General features: G+C 28.9%; 1 protein-coding gene across 4 annotated transcripts in view; it reads right to left on the reverse strand.

Annotated features, from left to right (window-relative positions):
* Nucleotides 1–6381: 6381 nt before the first annotated feature.
* Nucleotides 6382–23024, reverse strand: part of LOC142319627 (RNA-binding protein 45) — a 50468-nt gene continuing 33825 nt past the window's right edge. Inside the window, exons 7-11 of one of the 4 annotated variants that reach the window (XM_075357128.1) lie at nucleotides 22023–22180; nucleotides 19005–19107; nucleotides 16261–16417; nucleotides 14921–15044; nucleotides 6382–7451 (exon numbers count right to left, since the gene is read on the reverse strand). In XM_075357128.1, the coding sequence (XP_075213243.1) occupies nucleotides 14937–15044; nucleotides 16261–16417; nucleotides 19005–19107; nucleotides 22023–22180 (526 nt within the window). In that variant the 3' untranslated portion in view covers nucleotides 6382–7451; nucleotides 14921–14936. The other 3 variants (XM_075357131.1, XM_075357130.1, XM_075357129.1) reach the window with 3 other exon arrangements.

Below are 23024 nucleotides of genomic sequence, written 5' to 3' on the forward strand. Positions count from 1 at the left end.
CTCTGAAAGGGCCCGTTAAAATCATTGCTTCCACTACGTTATTCATCAATTTCTTAACTGCAAGTCGCGTGCCGTTGATGAGGAACTGGGCATGTTTTCCCAGTTCCTCCTGGCGCATCCAAGAAGAAGGTCCCCCAACTCCCATCATTTATCATTTGCATTATGCGATCATAAATGCCTTTCTGTTCACGCGTTAATTTGGGAATGTTTGATTGGACATATGACTGAAGATCACTAATGTTGTAACTCTGTTCACAGCGTAAATCCACATCAAATGAAGCAATCTCAGCTCGCGTGGGTGCTGGCATTCCCAATTGACTAAGAACTTTATTTGCAATAGCTAAGCACTTGTCTTATCAAATAATTATCAATGTCTTATAATATTTATCAATGCTTTGTTGTAAATTCCATTGTCATATTGGTATTTTCTAAGCGTACTCTATACAAAATATCCTCAGCCATATGTGATCGATATCTTTCCCATAACACTATGGGAGATGAAGGGAAGCAAGTGGTCAATATAATTGCGAATAATGCGCAAATTTGATTTGGATGTGCAGTGTTGCACGCGTCATTAATACATATATCCCACTGTTGGTCGTTTTCGAATAAATTCAGACCTTGGTGAAAGGCGCAGCTCAATCACGACACGATCACACAAAAGTACCTCGAGTAAAGTGAATATTTAATGAATCAGATGCAAGTGGATCCTTTTTTTTTTGTTAATAAACAATGCAATTGGGAGCAGGTATTGTTTCACATGTGACTGCGGTTGTCGTTAGCTAGTATGGCGAGTGTTCCCCTCGCTTCCGGCAGATGGCACAGTCACTGGTATACAGCTGACCGTTAAAAAACCTTTTCTCACGGTCGCGGGTATGTGACTGAAGCGAAAAATAGATAAAAACAATCTTTGATGCGGGTTATATATCGTGCTAAAATTTGAGCTCAATCGGTGCAAAAGATTTTGAGTTTTTGAAGCGTACACAAACGAACTTAACATTTATATATATATAAAGATTTGTGGGCTGCGAAAAAAAGCCCTTAAGTCGTGCTAAAATACACATCATTTTAAATGCTTACAAATTACAGAATAATCAAACGGCGTTGATTTCAGATGTTAATAAATTGCTAACATAAGTAGAAGTTGTGCTGCTTCAGTGTACAACATGATTTTAGAGTATGATCTACTAATGAATTACGGTCTCCAAAGAAAACAAAACCCCGCAGGTCAATTGAGAAAAAGGTGTGATTTTGATAAAAACTCTATTCGTAAAAAAATTACACGAATTTGAATTATTTAGAAATAGTTTAGCGGTGTATTATGTCCTTTGGAAGAGAATTTGGTTATTGTCTTCGACAACGCTTCTTATCATTAACGAAAAGAATTCCAGCCGTGTTATAGAAAAACAATGATATCAAAATGTGACTTAGTTCAAAAGGAATAATTTTTGAAGAGGTCTAAGTTAATGTTCAATCATTGCAAAGGGTTTCGTGTATTAAAAGTAATTATAGTCCGTATAAAATTGGTTTGACACACAATGCCATATTGGTAAGTCGTGTTTTTATTCGGCTCCTAACAAATATGTTTGCAGGCCTACGTGGCGCGAGTGGTAACGTCTCTGACTTTAATCCAGTGGTTTTGAGTTGGAATCCCTGTCAGGCATGGCATTTTCATACGCTATAAATCATTCATATCATCATCTGAAGCAATGCATAACTGTGGTTTCGGAGGTTAGAAAAAACAAAAGAAAACGAATACTTAGTTGTGTGGTTTCAGTGTTACTATTTGTGAATTTTGTTCTTTGCTTTTACATAGCAAAGAACGCTAAATGACCAAAGAACGCTAAATGACCAAAGAACGCTAAATGACCAAAAAACGATTGTTTGGTCATATATATGTAAAAAAATAACCTAACAAAGGATTTTTTGGTCATTATGTAGGGATATTATTTTCTGTGTATTTGGTTATTTCGACTATTTTTGTTTGCATATTCTTAAGTCTATCTGGGCTATAAGAAAGTTGGGTGTTTTAATTTATTTACTGTAAGTCATCCTTCTTGGTGGCTTTTCTTTTTGTTTTGGGTTTCTTTTAATAAAATACAGATGTTTTAGCTGTTAAATATAATTCAAAGAAATTTGGTCGTTGTGTTTTACAGCGGCCATCTTGCATTGATCTGATTGGTTTTCCTTTATTTACATTTCCAAATTAAAAATAGATAGATAGATTTATTAAAAATAGATGAAACAATCTTTGATGCGGGTTATATATCGTGCTAAAATTTGAGCTCAATCTGTGCAGAACATTTTGAGTTTTTGAAGCCGTACGCAAACGAACTTTATACATATATATATATATTTAATAATAATTTTATATTTAATATAATTCTATTCTGTTACTATATGTACAAAATACATTGATTATTGAAAAAATGATTTTTTTTTTGCTCTGATTATCTAGTTGTTTTAAAGTTTACAAAAGAGTTCTCCAAGCAAATGTCAGGGCTATTGTTTTTATTACCTATGTTTTTATTTTTATGTTTTTACCTATTGTTTTTACCTATTGTTTTTATTCTCTTATATTTAATACTGTTCTAGTATTAAGTTAATTTTCCCATTTTTCTATGAAAGTATTGTCTTTTCAAATATAAATTCATATTCATAGATGCCAATGCCCACACACAAAACAAGTATACTTCAAGGGAAAAAATACATGTGTATATTTTCATTAAGTGTTGGGAGAACTTAATACAAGGTGATCCAAGAGAGAAGGGAAATAATTTTGGGAACCGATTCTAGAACTTTGAATAAGAAAAAGTTCATACATATGCATGAAAATGCTTTGTTGTCGAGTTATAACTAACAAAAAATTGTTGCCTAGATTTCAGTTCCTCTGTTGAAATAATTTTATACTGAAATTTTTGATGCATTACATAAGGGATAAAGTGATGGATTTTCAGACCTAAATAGTTGAAACAAATATTCTCACAGATATAGTTTTCATGATATCAGAAAAAAGCAGTGACTAACATATTTTTTTAGATTTCAAGTACAATAATAACTTCATTAAATGACTAATATATGCATAAATTTTATTATCAAAACTTGTAGAAAATGTAAGTAAGAAAATTGGTGTAATAAAGTCTATGAAAAAAAGATCAACTTTCATTATTAAAAACAAAACTTACAGAAAATGTTACGAATTTGTAAAATATTAAAAACAAAACTTACAGAAAATGTTACGAATTTGTAAAATATTAAAAACAGCTATTTTTAGTACAGTAAATCTATACCTTTGAAAAATTAAAAAAAAAATTAATATTCATCTGAATGTCTACCAATACAGGATAAAAGTGAAAATTCTTCAAGTGATACAGCTGTCTTCAATAGCACACAAAATATTTCTACACGACAACATTCCACAAAGTACAGTCTGGAGGACATTACATGCTCACAGACTGTGTCCTTATCATATTCAGAAAATTCAACAACTCCAGCTGGATGGCCATGCCAAATGACTGCAGTTTTGTCAATGGATTGACAATAATTACCACTTAATTCCATTGATACTATTTTCAGATGAAGCTACTTTAATCCGAAATGCTTAAATAACAAACAGAATTCACAAACGTGGTCTGAAAAAAGCAGACGTGCAATAATTGATTGAATCATATTTCCAGCAACAATTTTCAGTGAATGTTTGGTGTGGCATAATTGACAAACCATTAATAGGTCGTTTCATACTAGAACATGTCACAAGGAGAAATTATCTGGATTTTTAATCAATGAAGTTTGAAAATTTTCATTTTGTGAAATGAATTGAAATGCACTATCAACTTGATGGCGCACCAACATATTTCACAAATGAGGGCAATTGTTTTGGATGAAAAATCTACTGGTAAATGGATTGGTCGTAGAAGGCCGGTAAATTGGCACCTCTTTTTTCTGTTTAGCCTCCGGAACCACCGTAAGGTATTACTTTTTATGTATAAATGTACATGAAGTGTAGTCTTGTACAGTTTCAGATCAACCGTTCCTGAGATGTGTGGTTAATTTAACTCCTACCACCAAAAAACAACGGTATCCATGATATAGTATTGGCACCTAGATCACTAGATCTTACTCCCTTTGATTACTGTTTATGGGAATGAATGAAATTGAATGTATCAACTGATCGCTCACATTCTCAATGCAGCTACTCTCACCAAGGAACAAGCAGTATTATTATTAGGTAAGCGACAAAAAATGTTAGAAAATAAGTTCAAAGAAGCATTGATGTCAATGGTGGAATTATCTTCTTTTTTTTAAAGTAAATTAAAATTATTTTTTACTTTTTCAAAGGTTTTGATTAATTTAACTAAAAAAACAGCTTTTTTTTTACAAATTTATAATATTATTCTGTTTATTTCAATTTTGTTTTTAATAATAAAGTTGATTCTTTTTGTTTTTCATAGAATGTTATGTAAATTTTCCCAGAATTAAATTCTCTAAAGCTTTTAATAATAAAATTTACACACTTATTAGTCATTTAACAAAGTTATTGTACTTCAAACTCAAAAAAACATGTTTTTCTTCACTGATGTTTTCTGTTTTACGTTGGATATCATGAAAACTACAGGAGACATTTCTAGGAACTGTTGTTTTACTCAATTCTCAGATGAAAAATAAGAAAATATCAAGTTCATCCCTTATATAACACCTTAAAAATTTCAGTATGATCTCGTTTCACTGGGTAACTTAAATCTAGGTGAAATTTTTCACTAGTTGCAACTTGAAACTACGCATTTTCAGACATATGTTAGTAACTTTTTTCTTTATTTCAAGTTCTAAAATAAGTATGCAGTACATTAACTAAATTTACAATTAAATATTTTAAAAAACTTATGAAAGAATTTTAAAAAAGATTATTCAATAAATAGTTCATGAGTTAATAATTTTTTTTCATAAACAATTTCATTGAATAATTTCAAGAAATGTTTATTTTTTGTTCTGTGTACAATATTTATTTCAAGTTTATTTTTTCTTTTTCTTAATTTGATTTTAACCAGTTATTCTTCATTTTTCATTTGCTATGGATTATCTGTGCTAACCATTCTATACATTAATGCAGATAATTGGGAACCAAATGAACAGTAAAGGGTACTACAACAAATTAAATTCATTTATTTACCAAGAAATAATTAACCCAATTTATTAATAAAAAAATAATCATATTTTCAAGAAAAAACACTTAAATAATACTGCCAAACTAAAAAAAAAATACTGTTTCTGCGGTTAAGCAAAAAAAAGAAGCAATTAAGTTTATCTAGCACTACACAATTGCCTACAGCTTATCTATCCAGATCATTAAATCAATAATGTTATAAGTAAAAAGTAAACAATCTTAAAAATAAAAATTAGGAAATGTATAAAAAACAATAAACTCTAACCGATCTGAAAAGTAAACTATTAGATATAAGTATAATAACAAAGAATAGGAAACTGAGTTTGTAATTAGAAAAAATTAAATACAATATTTTAAGAGATCTAATGATTATTCATCTAAATACAAAAATTTATAATGAAGTCGAAGAGAAAATCACCTTTTTCATCTAAAACTAAAATCTTTTAGGACTATGTTTCAACATATTAATCACAAAAGTGGGGGTAACCAGTTAGTAAATCGTCATATAACTATTTTATATTTTAAAAACCTAACTATTTACAGATTAATTCCCAAAACCTTATGTATTTAAAATATTTATAAGCTGATATAGAACAAGGACTTTCAGCATAATATAAACTCATTCACATCAATGAATTTATAAAATTTTCCAATTCAAAAAATTGCAGAAAATGGCAATTTGAATTTTTTGACATAAAATCCTTTACAGTAATAAGAACTTAAAATGTGGTGGTAAACTGTTTAAATAGCCTAGATTGATAAAAAAAATGCATTTTTAATTGCACCTCTTTTTACAAGCAAATCAGATATTAGTTTCCTGAAGATGAAATAAAGTTATTACTACATGAAAAATGTTTGAAATCATACGTTATTGTTAAGTTACTATTAAACCACTTTGATGAATGATTGCAAACAGTAGATTTTCAAAATGTATTAATTATTTACCTATTACAATATAATATGGTAAATTACTTATAATACTATTAAGATCATTATTTATCTGTTAGCTTCATTTTCTTATGTAGCATTTAAAAGTCATATTATAAATGTTTCTTTCATCTAATGTTTGTCATTTCATATAATACTATTTCCCCGTGAATATGTATAAGTTAAATTAGATAAATTAAAACAACAAACATCTACAGAGAAGAAAAAATCCTAATATATTTTAGATTTATAATAAAAAAGTAAAAAATAAATACAATATAAAAAAACAGCAGTACTACCATCCTAGAAACTTTAATAAATAAAAAATTACAAATTCAACACACACCACACATTTTATAGAAAAAAAAGTGTTGTAACTTAAATTGACACAACAAATATGACTCTCACATACAGCACACATAAAAAATCTAGATTAATTAGACAGCACGACTTAACTGAATGTATTATTATAACTGAGGACATAAGAACATTTTGTGATAACAGGAATATGAACTTTCTAGCAATAATTAATAGTTGTTTAATTGATAGGATGATTCCAAAAACAAAACAATGTTTGCAAAATTAAAATACTAATTATATACTACATTTAATATTTAATACTATATTAAATTTATATATATGTTTTTCTTACGGTGTAAATGCACACTAAGAAGGAATTTTTTTTAATTCCTGGTCTAAAGGGTTAAAGTGGAGTAACAACGAATTTTCTATTTTTTTATGAACTTTCTAACAATAATTAATAGTTGTTTAATTGATAGGATGATTCCAAAAACAAAACAATGTTCGTATACATTCATACATACATACACACAACACACACATACACATATTATATATATATATACTACGAATGTGAATCCATAAACATTAAACATTTAAGTGATACAGCAAACAAGTAGTTGTAAGTTTTATCATTTTAGTAATCAAACATAAAAAACCATGTAGTTTAAAATATGTGCGTATCATGTAGCAAGTAACTATGTCATCTCAGATTCAGTTATTAATAGGTAATTTTTTTTGTTTGTTTTTTTTTTTTACTTTACATAGTTATTTTTAACAACTATGTTTTTACAACAAATCTATTTTAAATGAAATGTTGATGTTGAGTGATGTCATTGAAATTAAGTCAACAGTAGATGCCATAATAATTTTATCATTGGGTTTCATACAGATAATTTTGATTAATACATAATGTCAAGATGTCAGTCCATTTAAAATCAATTATCATAAAAATTCTTCATTTTCTTCATGTCTGACTTGTGTTCATGTCAGTCCAAGTGTAAAGTGTAGCTTGTTCATCACATTTAAACGTTGTTAACGTGTCTGGAATACTGTCAAGTCACTGCAAACACAGATATAAAGGAAAATTATTTAAAAGTTTATAAACTTATAATAAATAAATTTGATAAAAAATCATAAATTTTTATTATTATTATTTTAGTGAAGGTCTCTGTATAAATGTCAGATCAGAAAATTGACGATCCAATTAGAGACTGAAGAAAATAGAATATTTACATAAGTTTCAAACTTTACCTTTTTTAGCAACAAATATTTCATTATATATTTCCATTAAAGGCTTCTTTGTTATGAAATCATTTTGACAATTCCGAATATCCAAACTTAGCAAACTTTTCAAATTTATGTTACTTTTTTCTTTAGGAATAGAATAATATGATATTGATTTTTTAACATCCAATTGAATATTTTACATCTAAAAAACTTATTCACAGTCATTAAAAAAAAGAACTAAAAGATTTCAAATGACGAACATAAGTACAACAGTTAATTAGGAGCTTTAATAACAACATGACTGATTATTAACTTGATAATATCAGGATCCTAGTTTCCACTACGCCGAAAGAAAAGAAATATATATAGATATATATATTATAGAAAGTGGAGTGAATAGAAAGTGTAAATAAATCAATTTTTCAGAAGTTTCTAATAAATGAAAAATTCCCAATTAGAATCAATTTTTAAGTTGTTTTAAAAAGTTCATGAACAAATTGTACACTGCAAAAATTGTATACTACAATGAGAAAAAATCTAATGAAGTAAACATAATATAAAAAATTAACTTTTTCATCTGAAAATTGTAAACAAATACTTGGAATAACAGAATATAGAAATGATAATACACTGTGTGCAAATGTACAGAGTAGAAGCTCTGCATACTAGAAAACACCATGGATTTTAAACCTTATTTTTAACTAAAGAAACTTGACACCACTGATTATTTGGCATGATTATTCTACAGAATGTTTGGTCAGCTGCAAGGGTCCTACATTAGATTGTTACCGACTGAAAATGCATGTTTGTTATTATTATAAACCAAACTGTGCATACATTACCATTATTAAATGCTATTTTTTTAATAAAAATTTACAGGATTTTCATTTCATATTAACCCAAATCTTCATTCTAAATAAGTATAAAATACAAAAAAATCAGCTAAATTTAAAAGCAAAGGTGTATAAAATTCTGAAACTCTAAGTAGGTACTCTGCTTATAACAAATTTTTGAACAGTATATCACTATGCAGAATACTATTTTTCTGAAACTATATGAAAAAGTAGCATCTTCTGGATTTAAAAGGAACTGATGTTAAGAATTAGTATGTTTATCACTACTGAACATAATAATTTCTACATTTTCATTTCAGTTTCATGTTTTTGTTACTGAACGTGTTACTAGCCTTGTGTTTCAAATATACAGGCGTACTAGAGTAGACATTTGTAAATAATCTCTAGAAATTCCTGTACTGTACTGCTATGCAGTTCACACATATGCTTATTGAAAAATTATGTGAAAAGTTTCTCTGTAAATGCGATCAAGAACAGAAAGCAACTGACCGTGCCAAACTGTGAATCATTCATACATTTTAATTATGAAGGAAGAAATACCAGATCACATTCTTTTCTGATTAACCACAGTTCCATTTTTCTAGGTAAAGGCACATAGTGGTCATGTGAAAACCATAATGGTTTAATAGCAAAACATTTTATAAAATAAAAAGAAAGTTGCAATGGAGTTTCTGAGTGTTTCTTTGTGTTTACTTCTATTACTATAACACGCTGTTATAACATATGGAAATCTAATCATGGTTTTTATCACACTAATATGAATGTTAAAGGAGTCTTATTTATTTATATTAAGCAATCACTTTTACTGAAAGTGGAGCATGACATGCTCCAACCATATAACAACACTTCATTCTTCTCTAACAAAATTAATTAATTACTGGAAATAATAAGATAATTTTTTTTTTAATTTAATATTCCATATATTGCATTATTTAAAAAAATAATTATGTACAGATTGAAACCTCTCTATCATTGGATGAAAGTTATCGGATTACATGTAATAGAGAGCAAACAAGCAACCTGTGAAATATACAGTTTTGAATCATCAGAATAAGTCAATTAAAAAACAAAATTTAATGTTAGAAAGACTGAATTATCCATAAGAAGAGGTAACTTAAAAGTACTTTTTTTAGTTCATTCTACTTATCAAAAAATTAATAAGAAATCTAAATCAGCCCAAAAATTTGATATACAGTACAGTCAAGTTCACAGATATACACAACTTTACAAACTTACTTACTATATAACTTTCTTGAAAGTACAATAATTATATTAAACGAATATTAAAGGAAATGTAAATGTTAATAAACACAGCTTAATTTTAAACAAAATAAACAGATCAAAAAATTACGTACTCTTTAATTGTAGAATTTTTTCCTTTTCAGAATAGAATAAGAACACACTACTCACCATTCTTATTAATTATTTATCACAAAAATAAAAATGATGAAAAAAAAGAACAAGAAAAGTAATCAGGATTGTGCATACAGGTTTGTGAATGCATGACCTAAACGTAATTATATGCTCTACATCAACTTGTGCACAGAAGTTTTCATGAGCTTTTAATATTTAATAAGTTATTTTCTTCTAACATACTTTACATTTTACTTAACCAAACATTAAATGAAAATGATGATAAATTTCTTAAAAATTTGTGATTTATGTTTTTAATATCTTAAGAGGAAAAAAATTGTATTTATATCAATTTTTATTACTGGATTCCTATCCAGGACTCAACTATCAAATTATCTTATAAATAAAACCATGGACACATGGTAGTATATATTTTATTTATCAATTTAAATTAACTCTTTTTCTTTTAAATTACTTGCAAATTGGCATACCTGTTGATAACAAATATGGAATAGAGTTGAATTTTTATTAGAAAACTTATCAAACAGTATATGATTGATCTCCTATTACAAATTTTCCCATTTATTCTATCAATTTACTACCACAATTTTTTTCACTAATTTGAAAGCTTGTGCTGAATGGAAAAATCCCACAAAAATTTCTAGCTATCAGAAACTTCCACATACGTGATTGTATGTACTCGTGAATTCATGAGGAATTCCTCATAAATTCCACCTGAACTGCTTCAGTCAGATCTTAGCAGTCACTGAATTTTTAGTCTGTTTGATAAAAAAATTTAATTTCAGGTTTTATAAGGTAGTAATATTATATATATATATATATATATATATATATATATATACATAACATATGATTAAATCTGAAAATTCAAAGTAACAATAAAATTGATAAGTACTAAATACAATGTTTTTTTTTTTTAGATTATTTTCTACAGAATTCTTTATCATACAATGGTTTTTAATTTGTTTACAAAAAACTAAAATTAGATAAAACTACCAAAATATGGAAATACGTTTAGTGAAAACATTATGAAATACCTAATTAGAAAAATAATTTTCTTAAGCTAGTTCACAAATGGTTATATTCCAAAGAATAAATCAAATCAAAAATAATTTTAAAAAATACAGGCAACAAAAACAAAATGAGGAAGTGAGTGAAAGAGAGGGGGTGAGAAAGAAAAAAAATTTTTCAGAGACAAATGTACTTTTAAATCTTTTAATATGATTATGAAGAGATTTTAAAATTACATATCATTTTATTAATATAAATACTAAACCATTAAAATAAATAGAATACGAAAAATTTATCTTTTCTGAATTTAAAAAAATGAAATAATTTAATTCCTACTGAATATTAAAAAAATAAATACTTCAAATCAAGACGATGTATTATCTACTTATCACACAGATCTATATAATTTGGCACAAAAATATAAACTGGCCTTTCTGAGATATATATTTATTAATTTTTTTCAAAAGGATTCAGTTTATCGAACTCCCAGGGGAATTATTTATAACTTTAATAGAAGGATAATGTAATATATTATCCTTATAAAGTTACATATAACTAATATTTCTTCTTCTTCATTTATTACTATAAACAATGAATAAATAATAATCTACTTATATTCTGTGGGAATTTTTTTAAACTACTTTTTCAAACAAAATAAAACATCTTTCAAAATTAAAAAATTCTCTAAGCGTAAATTTTGTTTCAGCATGAGTTTGATCATAAAATATAGCTTTTAAAAAACTGTATCTGACATAATATATTTAAAACATATTCATACAATAATTATAAAATACATTATAAAACGCAAGGTATAATCAATAAAAATGAAAACAAAATAAAAAACACATCAAGTATATATATTTCTTAAAAAAACAAATTACAATAAAAAATTTATCAAAACTATTTAGTTTATTCTTACAATTTAAAATCTTAATGTGAAAAAAATCTAGTATTATTAATATAGATAATTAAAAAACAAGTAGGGTACATAAATAGAAGTAGTAAAATTTAAGAAAGATAAAGATGAATTTGAAAAAATAGAAACCATGAAAATTTATTTGGAGAAGTTTTGTAAAAACAAGTTATTTCTTAAAAATACTGACATAATAATAATACATTATATTAATTAAACGATAAAGTGACATGTAAGCATTTCTTCTTGTAATACAAATAAGGGATATTTTCTTTTATCAAATGGAAGATGCTATTTTTATAATACCAACTTTTGTTAAAGAAAAATTTTTCTAATTAGGAATTCTTTTTATTAAGAAATACAGATTACAATCATGTTATAAAAGGTAAAAAAATACAAATTTAAAAAATTTATGAATTACTATTATGGCAAGAACACACACAATTTCACGTAATACTTGGTAAAAAAAATTCATTGTACAATATTTATTTAGCGCCAGACATATTCACAAACATATGTAGTGAATACACACTTTTGTATGTACTTGTATTTTAGATGCATACTATGATTCATTTTGTGATTGTTACAACAGTTCAGTCTTTTCTATCAATTTTGGCTGCAGATTGTAAGATCCCATGTGTTTGTATCGCTAGTTAATTATTAATGATTCACATTCCTTCACCGTTTATTAATTTTTCATCACTTTTAAAAGCCCCATCTTAAACTCATGTTCTGTTAATTATTCCAGCTCAAAATTAAAGAGGCAACTTATTTTCTCCTCAGCCTGACAACTGAAACATTCTTCAATAGTAATCATTAATGTTGTTAATATTAAAGATGATTTTGGATTGGAGCTGTAGTAGTCTCAATCCACCGGCCGCAAATCTCAGCAATTAAAAGGATCTTACCCCTCCTCCTATGCCGGATCCTTAATTTATATTATTCACACTGAATTATTTTGAAAAGTTAAATCACAATTAAAGAGACTGTCAAATAATTAATTTACCTATAACAAAACAGGTGTTAATGTTGTTCTACCTGGAATAACCTAAAATGTTAGTATTAATCTGATTACTTAAACTGAGCTCATTGATCTTATACCCATCCAATTATTTTTATTAAGTTTATGTACAGGTTAAAGGGTTAGGAACTAAACAAAATTAATTACCTAGATTCATTAACCCTTTTAGTGCCATAGTCTGATCAAACAGATATCTTTAAATTATGAGAAAATTGCCAGCATCCATTTGAACAGACATTTAAAAAATGCTCTTTCCTAAATTAAAAATACACACTAACTGTTTACAAATATCTTATGTTGTAGAAAAATATTATTTTTAAAAGAAAAATTTTATTTCAAAAGCATATATAGCAGTTTAGTTAAATAAAACATAATTAAATCCCACACTGCCCAACCTGTTGCGTCAGCAGCTCTGCAAGTTGTCTTGGCTTTGCTTGTTTGTTTACAGTCATGCTGTCATTTGCGTTCTGTTTATTTTAACAATTAGTGCTTTTAATTTTAACATTTATATGAAAGTGAAAATAGTTCTTTTCATGACTATATAAACTATGATCCATCTTTTAATCCCGATCGACAATCAACCGCCGTAAATGTGAGTAACTGGTTTGTTCTAAGCGATAAGAATTCAGAGTAAAAAAAAAAAAAAAACTACAGCATTACAATAATTCTGTTCTGCTGGTTCAGAGGATGACAGTGATCGTAGAAAAAAATAATTATCGGAACTTCAATCATTCATTTTTGATGAAACAGTAGATCCTTAAAAAACACTGCCCTCCTAGAAATTCAGTCGCTGTTCAATACTTTAACCTATCTTTCACTAATTCTCTGCTAAATATGTTCATGATGAATTACATTAATTCTGTTGGCCATGCTTTTGTGGTTGGTAACAGAACAAATGAGAGGTTGTCTCTAAAGTAAAGAGTATTTCAGTGGCTTCAGACCATTAATTGAGTGTTTTGTTTAGAATTTTTTTTAAATTTACTTATACTACATATCAAACTGAATAGTTGTGTATAGGTAAAAAACATTTTTCTTTCTATTGGACTAGTTGATACTGTGTAAATATTTTTTCTACTGCTCTGAAGGGGCTGAAAATAAAAAACAACTAATTTTTCCTAAGTATATCCTAAGTAATATTTTTCATTTTTTATAAAATTTTCTTTGAAAATAGTTGCATGTCCAATAAAATATGTGCATCTTTGGTCTATTCTGAATAAGCTAAAAGCTGCATCTAAAAATTCATTCGCGATATGATTATTCTTGTCTAAACATGTATTTCATATAAAAACACCCCTGACAGTTTTCAGAAGGTATCATGAAAATGTTTGGCACTAAAAGGGTTAACATTTATAACTGATTTTATTAGATACCATCATTGTAGAGCTGCCTATGCCCACCTAAATGCAATGTGTTTTCACTGACTAAAATTAAACCTTATAGCACTACAGAAATAAAAAGTAAGTGAATGTGATGGTGCAAAATTATCATTTATAAAGGAAGAAAAATGAAATAGAAAGTGATTCTTAAAAAAAAAACTTTTCAAATATGATACAGATGAAAAAGTCCTGGAAAAATCTTTGATGTTAATGCTGAAATAAATTAAAATAATTACTGCTGACAAAAGATATAAATAATACACATATTTGTATATGTTTTTCAGTTTGTTTAATGTTACTTTTAAACACTAATATAATTCATTATATTTGAAACTAACAACCAGATGGATCCTAATTGAACTAATGGTACTAACCATTTAAATTCAAAAATAAGAATATAAAGAGCATTACAATGGTAGCACTATCAAGTGAAGAGCATATCAATGTACATAATCTATAACAAGATTTCCATTATAAATAGGTCTGGTAGTGTTAAAACACAAACCAAGAACAGTTTCATGAAAATATATGATATCTGTGCTTCTTTTCCTACAAAGTACTGTAAAATTAATAGTGATACATAATAAACATTTCAGCATGATCAGTTTTTGACCCGTCAACAATATCACTTTGTAGTTACTTACTGTGATTGATGTTTTTCAATCAAGCTTTTAAAAAAACTGTAAACGATAAGAATATAATTGCAAACGTTGTGCAAGTCCCTCTGAGAATAAAACTAAAATTAATACTTACAGTTATGATTTTTGTTCTAGTTGTCCAAATCTGTACGTAATCGTTTTCTTCCTCCATCTCCTTTTTTTGGCTCAGCTAACATCACCTTTACTCTGCTTCGACATATCTCTTGTCCATGAAGGACCTAATATAAAAATAGGAACAGTTAATAAAAAAATTCCTATTTGCTCATCTTTTATTTGCAATAACAGTTAAGCACCTTATACAAAAAAAAGCGTCAGCCACCAGGATACCCAATCCTCAAGCTCCTCACTAGATTCAAAGCAGTAGTATCCAACCAAACAATTTCTGTAAAAAGATAGTCATACAGCACCAAATCTAGGCTGTAGAAAGACACTAAAAAATTGTGAATTTGATTTTCTTTTTAGTAAAGCCTTTGTGGATTTTCACACAGACGACACCCTTTGAGAAACCCTGAATAATTTTTTTTGAACTGAACTCCAAAGCTTCTCCAGGATTTCACAACAAACTTCTTTGTTATTGTGCTCCCAAGTGCTATGAATTTAGTCAGAAAAATTTTCTTGAAGTTGTAAAATACAATAGTTATAACATTTAAGTTGAATAGTGCCTTCTTCAATATTTTCCAACTTATAGAAAACTGACAGAAACCCAGCCTGGTCATGATCCAATAGAAGTTTAAAAATTGTATTCAAAATTCCAGAAATCATAAAATTATATTTATAAAAAATGTCACCATCTGATTAGATGGATTAAATACACTGTCAGTCATGGCTAAATGTCACCATTTCTCCTTTTCCTCCTCAATTTGTGCACAACTGAGTACTCCTTTTTAAATTTCCAACCAAAACCTCCCCCTTGCCACTTCCTAACAATATTAAATTAAACTATTACATATAGATCTCAGGAATGATGTGTCCTTCCATTACCAAAATATAATCACACAGTGTGATTCATAATCAGTGGAAATGACAGTGTCAGGTTCCATGTTTTATAAGATCTAACAGAGCTTATGATTTTTGTAAGAATAAAGAGAATGGAAATTGTTGATAATTATTGTGTAAACATTGTTTCTACAGGAACTAGTTTATATTCAACAACCAATTCAGTCAATTTGGAATACTCCCCAAATACCTGAATAAAACTAGCTAAAATAAAAAAATAAAAACTAACTTGAAATTTTATGTGAATTACTAAAAAATGTAAGGTTTGTTAATTTACTTACCGTAAAGGTTATCATCATATATAATAGTCCCTCAAATTCAATCTTGTAAGACTGGATTTAACACAGTACTTATTCATCGTACTTATTCTACACTGATCAAAAAAAGGAAAATTTCTCAATATATTTTTAAACAAAAACTATTATAAAACCAACTCACTTCAACCGCTTTGTCTGCAGACTCTTTATTTGCATAAGAAACATAACCACAGTTTTTACCACTGAGAAGGTAAACTTCTATCAGGTTACCAAACCTACCGAATACATCCCACAGTGCATGAATTGGAGGAGAAGTAGGCAAACAGACGATAAACAATCTAAAAATAAAGTAACCAATAAATTATTGCATATGAAATTATTTATAATTTAAATGTAATTTAATTTATAAAATTATCGGTTATAATCATAAGAAATTATTCTTCACAATACATATTTGTCAACATAAGCATATACACCACAATATATGAGGGCTATTCAGAAAATAAATTCAGATTCGTTATTAAAAAAACAATAAATCACATATCTTATTGCCACTTTTCTATATAATTGCTGTCAAAATTAAGGCTCTCTTCATAAAACAGTTGGAGTGAAAGACCGCATGGTTCGCTGGACTATTGCCTAACGCAGATGCTGGCGGACCGCAGGGCTTTAGAGCCTACATTGCCTACATTGTTTGACATTGAGAGCGTGGATGCTTGTCCTGTATGTGGAGTCGAGGAAAATGCACACCATGTATTCTTCCAGTGTCCTCGATATGCAGATGCTCTAGCAAAGTTTATTAACTAATCCCAGCCGTGAGATCATGTTCCAACCTGAGAATTACAAGACATCTTGCTAAGTACAGAGGATTCGTGGAGAGCTGTAGCAAGATTTGGAAAGATAGTGATGCAAGATCTCAGGGCATGGGAAGAGACTCATGCAAGAGGGAGACACGCCGGAGGGTGCGGGGTGGACAGGTCTGTGGATGAGTCCCTTGGAGGTCCCCACGAGTGTGCAGGGGTCGACTTGGTGCAGTGAGGCACTCCTCTGCCTCCCTCTGTAGCATGTCTGATGGCGGTTGAGGTAAGTTGTGCAACTGTGCATGGGTGGGGGTGTGTATTGTATTCTGGTCAGTGTGTGTGTATGTGTGTGTGGCAGCAAGTGTACCTGTAGTGTTGCCAGTTGTGCGCATTATGGGTTGATGTGATGCAATATTCTGAATAGGGTGCTGTGATATGATATGTGCGTGTGTGCACACGGTAATAAGTGTACATGATGTCTGTACCAATCGATGCTGCGTCTGCTCTGATGTGAGTGTGAGACGGTTGGTTGGTGAGGGCATTACCTGAAGTAATATTTTATTAGCAGTTTCCAGGAAGGGGCAGGTTGCCAGGGGTAGAGGTTTAGTCGATAGTGCACAGGTATACATATGCACTTAATAACATCTTGCAAAACCTGTTAGCGAGCCTGACATTGCTTTGGCACCCATAAATGGGATTCCTCCACCTCAAATCACAATACAGAAGACCAAGCCATTAATCATTTCAGTTAACTTCCGAACAGCCCTAAACTGAAATAACACTGAAACTTACCCCAAGATGTTAAAGAAATTGAGAAGGGCCATACAAAACAAACGACATGGCATGCTGAGTTCAGCTATCGTTTATCTTCACGATGCTTGTCCACATACTGCATTACACAATTCTAAATCGACAGTTCTAAACGAGAGTTGTTTAACCATTCTTCATACAGCCCTGAATTTTGTTCCCAGTGATAATAACATTTTCCCAAAAATGAAGAAACTATTAGCAAAACGTTTTGAAAATGACAAGGAGTTGAAATACTATGTTATTACCTGGCTTAATTCAAAGGCTACAGTTTTATGAAGAGTTTTCAAAAACTTGTTTACAAATACAAGTGACTTAATTTGGACAACAGTTTTTTACACCGGATGTAAAATAATAGCTAAAAGATGTAGCTATAAGATGTATAATAATTTTTTTTTTTAGTCATGAATCAGAAGTTACTTTCCAAATAGTCTTTGTAATAATACAACTTGTTTAATTCTGTTCAGCTATAAAAATCTTTGAAAAAGATTACGAACTGATTAAAAAAGTAGATAAAACAGAAATTATGAACTAATTAAAAATCTAAAAAAAAAAGATAAAACAGATAGGTTGGTCAAAACGTAAGCATAAGGAAGCTTACTTAAGGAATTAACTTTATTTTTATTTATTCATTTTAATTTTCTGGATGGATTGGTTCATTTATGGAAATTCTAAAAATAAGAAGGCTATTTAAAAATAGTCAGACATGAATAACAATAAGTACTCACAGCTAACATTTTTTAAAAGCAGAGTTCGATAAGCTGTTTATTAAATATCTATAAGATAGTTTAAGATAAATTATGACTGTCATTCAATAATAATTAGAGACAAATGACTGGAGAGAAAATTATTAAATGACAAAATAAATTATTGCTACTTTTAAACATAATCCGCAGCTACTACTTAGGTACTTGTACAATCTTTCAGTGAGCGTTTTTATTTCAGTAGTAATGAATTGTAATCTATATGTAACTTAATCTATATGTAACTATTGTACATTGCATATGCCGATAATACTAAATTCATATACTGTATTTTCAGTAATGAAGAAAATGTTAAGCTAAAAGGATAGCAGAAAAATTCAAATTGCGGCTGTTGCTGCTGTGGCACCAAGCATCACGATTGGCTGAGTTGCATGTACTTCACAATTAATACATGTCAATACTACATCATAAGAATTATTGAAAATGTAACATTGTTAAATAATACATTTTCATTAATTAATGAAGCTAAAATAGCTAAAAAAAAAAAAAAAAAAAGACTAAGAATTATTTTAATATTAACGGTAAAATAAACATTAAAACTGGACCCCCTTTACCTTTCAGCACATTTGGCATCAGCAGGTGACAAAGGCTGAGGAGGTGGTAATTTGGCTGAACAATAAGTTGGATCTGATATATCAAGCTCTCTAGAAAAATTAGCTGAAAACATAGAAAACAAAAGATATGTTTTAAGTAATAACCTACTATGCACAAAATGTCTAGTTAATTTAAATTACAAAGTTATGAAATTTCTTTTGTTTCATTCCAAGGTAATACAAGGTTATTCATTACATCACTTCAGATGATTCACACTAGGTAGCACATGAGGAACAGTACAAGCACATCTATGGCATCAGTAAGCTCACTATAACTACTTTAATGTTTTTAGCTACAACTGAAAAAACAACTTAAAAATATGAGAAAAAAAGATTTCAAGGATTTAGTAGACAAAGGCAGTCAAAACTGCAAAAAATGAATATTTTGGGTATATGAAATTATGTGAGCAAATACAAACGTTTGGGACTTGAAGAATCAGCAATATATATATTTTTTTTTCTATAATTATGGATTACATCAAAACAAGAGTAATAAATTTTATATTAAAATATTTTTTATACAAAACTTTGGCAAGATATTTTCAGATAAAATAAATTGTGCATAAGCATGTGATATCTATTTTTTGATGTATAATTAAGAAGGTAAAAGGAACTATAGACAATTAAGAAATACTATAAACAGGAAGTGAAAATTAGCGGAAGAAGAGTGGATTAAAGAAAAGTGTTCAAAAAATGATCATTGGTAAAACAGACTGAGCATACAGGAAAGTTAAGGGAAATTTTGTGGTATATAAATTAAAATCTAATAATGTGTTAAATAAAGATGGTACACAGATTTATAAAATAAAAGTAAAGGTCGATAGGTAGGTGGAATATACTGAGTTATATGGAGGAAATGAATTAGAAACTGGTGTTATAGAAGAAGTCAAAGAGGATGAAACATGAGATACAATACTGAGATCTGAATCTAATATAATATTAAAAGATTTGAATGGCAGAGAGGCTCCTGAGATAGGCGGAATACCTGCAGAATTACTCCGCAGTGCAGTGAGGAAGCGATAGATAGATTATACTAACTGTTGTCTAATATTTACAAAAAAGGGGAAGTTCTGTGAGACTAGAGTGTTATTGTCATGATACCAAAGAAAGCAGGAACAAATAAATTCAGAACAATTAGCTTAACTCTTCATGCATCAAAAATCTTAACTAGAATTCTGTACAAAACAATTGAGAGGGGAGTGGAAGAAGTGTCTGGTTTCAGGAAAAGTATAGGAACAAGGGAAGCAATTTTAGCGCTCAGATTAATAATAGAAGGAAGATTACAGAAAAACAAACGTACATGACATTTATAGACTCACAAAAGGCATTTGATAATGTAGACTAGAATAAATGTTCAGCATTTAAAAAAAAATTACGGTTCAAATATAGAAATAAAAGAACAACTGCTAAAGTTTATATAGGAACCAATTGCAACAGTAATAATCAAAGAACATAAGAAAGAAGCTGTAATAATAAGGAAGTCTAATAACGATGTTCCTTATCACAGTTAATTTTTAATACTTACATAGCATTAGCAATTAATGATGTTGAATAATTTAGATCTGGAGTAACAATGCAAGGTAAAAAGATAAGATGCTATGATTTGCTGATGATATAGTAATTCTAGCTGAGAAAAAAAAAGTTTAGAAGAAAATGAATGACATGCATGAAGTCCTACACAAGAACTACCACATAAAAATAAACAGAACAAAACAAAAGTAATGAAATGCAGTAGAAATAATGTAGATGGACCACTAAATATAATAGAAGAGAAAAGATTGTTGAGGTAAAGAACTTTGTAATTTGCGAAGTAGAATTACTAAAGATGGACGAAACAGTAGCGATATAAAATGCTGAATACCACAGGCAAAATGAGCTTTCAGTCAGAAATATAATTTGCTTACATCAAAAATCAATTTAAATGCCAGGAAAACATTTCTGAAAGTATATGTTTGGAGCTTTATATGGAAATGAAACTTGGACAATCAGAGTAACTAAGAAAAGATAAGAAGCGTTTGAAATGTAGTGCTACAGAAGTTAATAATCAAATAGGTGGATAAAGTGACAAATAAAGATGCTGCGGCAAATTGATGAAGAAAGAAGTATTTGGAAAAGTATAGTTAAGAGACAGACTTATAACCCACATATTTAGGCAACCTAGAATAATCCCTTTGATATTGGAGGAACAGGTAGATGAAAAAATTGTGCAACCAGGCAATGTTTGGAATATGTAAAACAAACTGTTAGGAATGTATGATGTAGAGGGTATACTGAAATGAAACAACTGGTACTAGATAGTATTGAGTTTGATATATATTATTTTTTTAAGAAATAATCATAAAATCATTACAAAAATTTTAATCATTAAACATAGTGTTCTTATCTGGGAGGGGAGGGATCAGAAAATCCCCTTTATCTTTATTAATGCAAAAAAGAAACTTCCCAAAATTAAATGTTTTCTGGGAAGTTTACAGGCAATTTTTTTTTTTTTTGGCCAAAGCAAGCATAATAAGAGTTGCTTATTTGGAAATACTGCGTTCTTATATGGTTCTGCTCTCATAAATCTTTTGTTTCTTATGCACAAGCAAATAATATTAAAAGTGGTCGTAACAAAGTACAAAATAATATCTTACCTGAGCATTAGTGCTAAGCACATAATATCAAGTGTGTTTTAGACATACAGTAGCATGATAATTATTACTATCATGATGCTCACCACTGATTTTTTAATTTTATTAACTTTTTTTAATAAAAATGATAATACTTCAGAATCAGTGAATAAGTTATTGAAATTGCAAACTATCAAAACATGATGCCATAAGGATTTAATTACAATATAATTCATACTATATTAAAATTAAATTTAGGGACTGCAATTGTTGTAGATATTATATATGCAAATCTAACATTTACTTACCTTTCATTAAAATTCTATAATTAACCTTATTTCAAAATATAAATTTTCAACCAGTTTCTCACCTGAATTTGGTAATAACCCAGCTTTTTGAATCACCTGGGTTGCTTCCGCTAAAGCTTTAGTCAGTGCTGCAATTCCATTTGGTCCTACTGCACTGCTGGACATATCTGATAACATATCATTTTTGAACCCTGGCCGGAAATCATTACCTATATTTGTTCTGAAACATTTGAAAAAATTAAAAAAGAAGTGTGAGAATAACACCAATTTTGAGTAGGTGATACCATTTAAAAAGTAAATATACCAAAATCCAACTATTATTTTTTTATGTAGACATTTTAAAATTTTAGTTACTATTTTATTAATTTTATTATTTCAAAAAATCTGTCTGAAGAAGTAAAAATCTCTGCCAAAGTACTCAATGGAGATTGGAAAAAAGAAAACTTTGTTAAGTGAAACAATTTTTCACTAAATTATATTCTACTACAAACAATGCAATTTGTTAATGAATCTGTTTTTATAATCTAACAGTTTAATATCAGCTCACAGATTTCAGCCATATCTGAAATAAATAAGTAAAATAATTAAAACAATAATGCATGACTTACAACATACATGTAAAGTTTTAAGACTCAGCTTTAATTTCAAAATGGCAGGTACGTAAAGGTTATTGTGGTGGATCTCTTTCAAAGTAGTCTGCTTCTAACTGAACACACATACTCCAACAGTGTTTCTATTTTGGAAGCATTCCTGGAAATTTTCTTTCTTAAGCGTGTTAAGAACCCTCTCCATAGTTGCCTGGAATCCTTCAACTAAGAAAAATCAATTCCTTTTCAGCAACAGTTTTAGTGAAGGAAACAGGTAGAATTCAGCAGGAGCTAAATCAGCTGAATAGGGGGTGCGGGAGAAGCAGAGGAATCCAGCAAAAATTCTGTGATCAAGAATATACGTTGAGCCAATGCACTATCAGGGTAGAGGAAAAAATTCTTGTCTTGCCATAGTGTAGACCTTTTCTTCCACATATTTTTGTGCAAACACTTCAGGACACTTTTATAGTATTCCTG

Source organism: Lycorma delicatula, chromosome 2 (assembly GCF_047948215.1).
Source record: "Lycorma delicatula isolate Av1 chromosome 2, ASM4794821v1, whole genome shotgun sequence".
Lineage (NCBI taxonomy): Eukaryota > Metazoa > Arthropoda > Insecta > Hemiptera > Fulgoridae > Lycorma > Lycorma delicatula.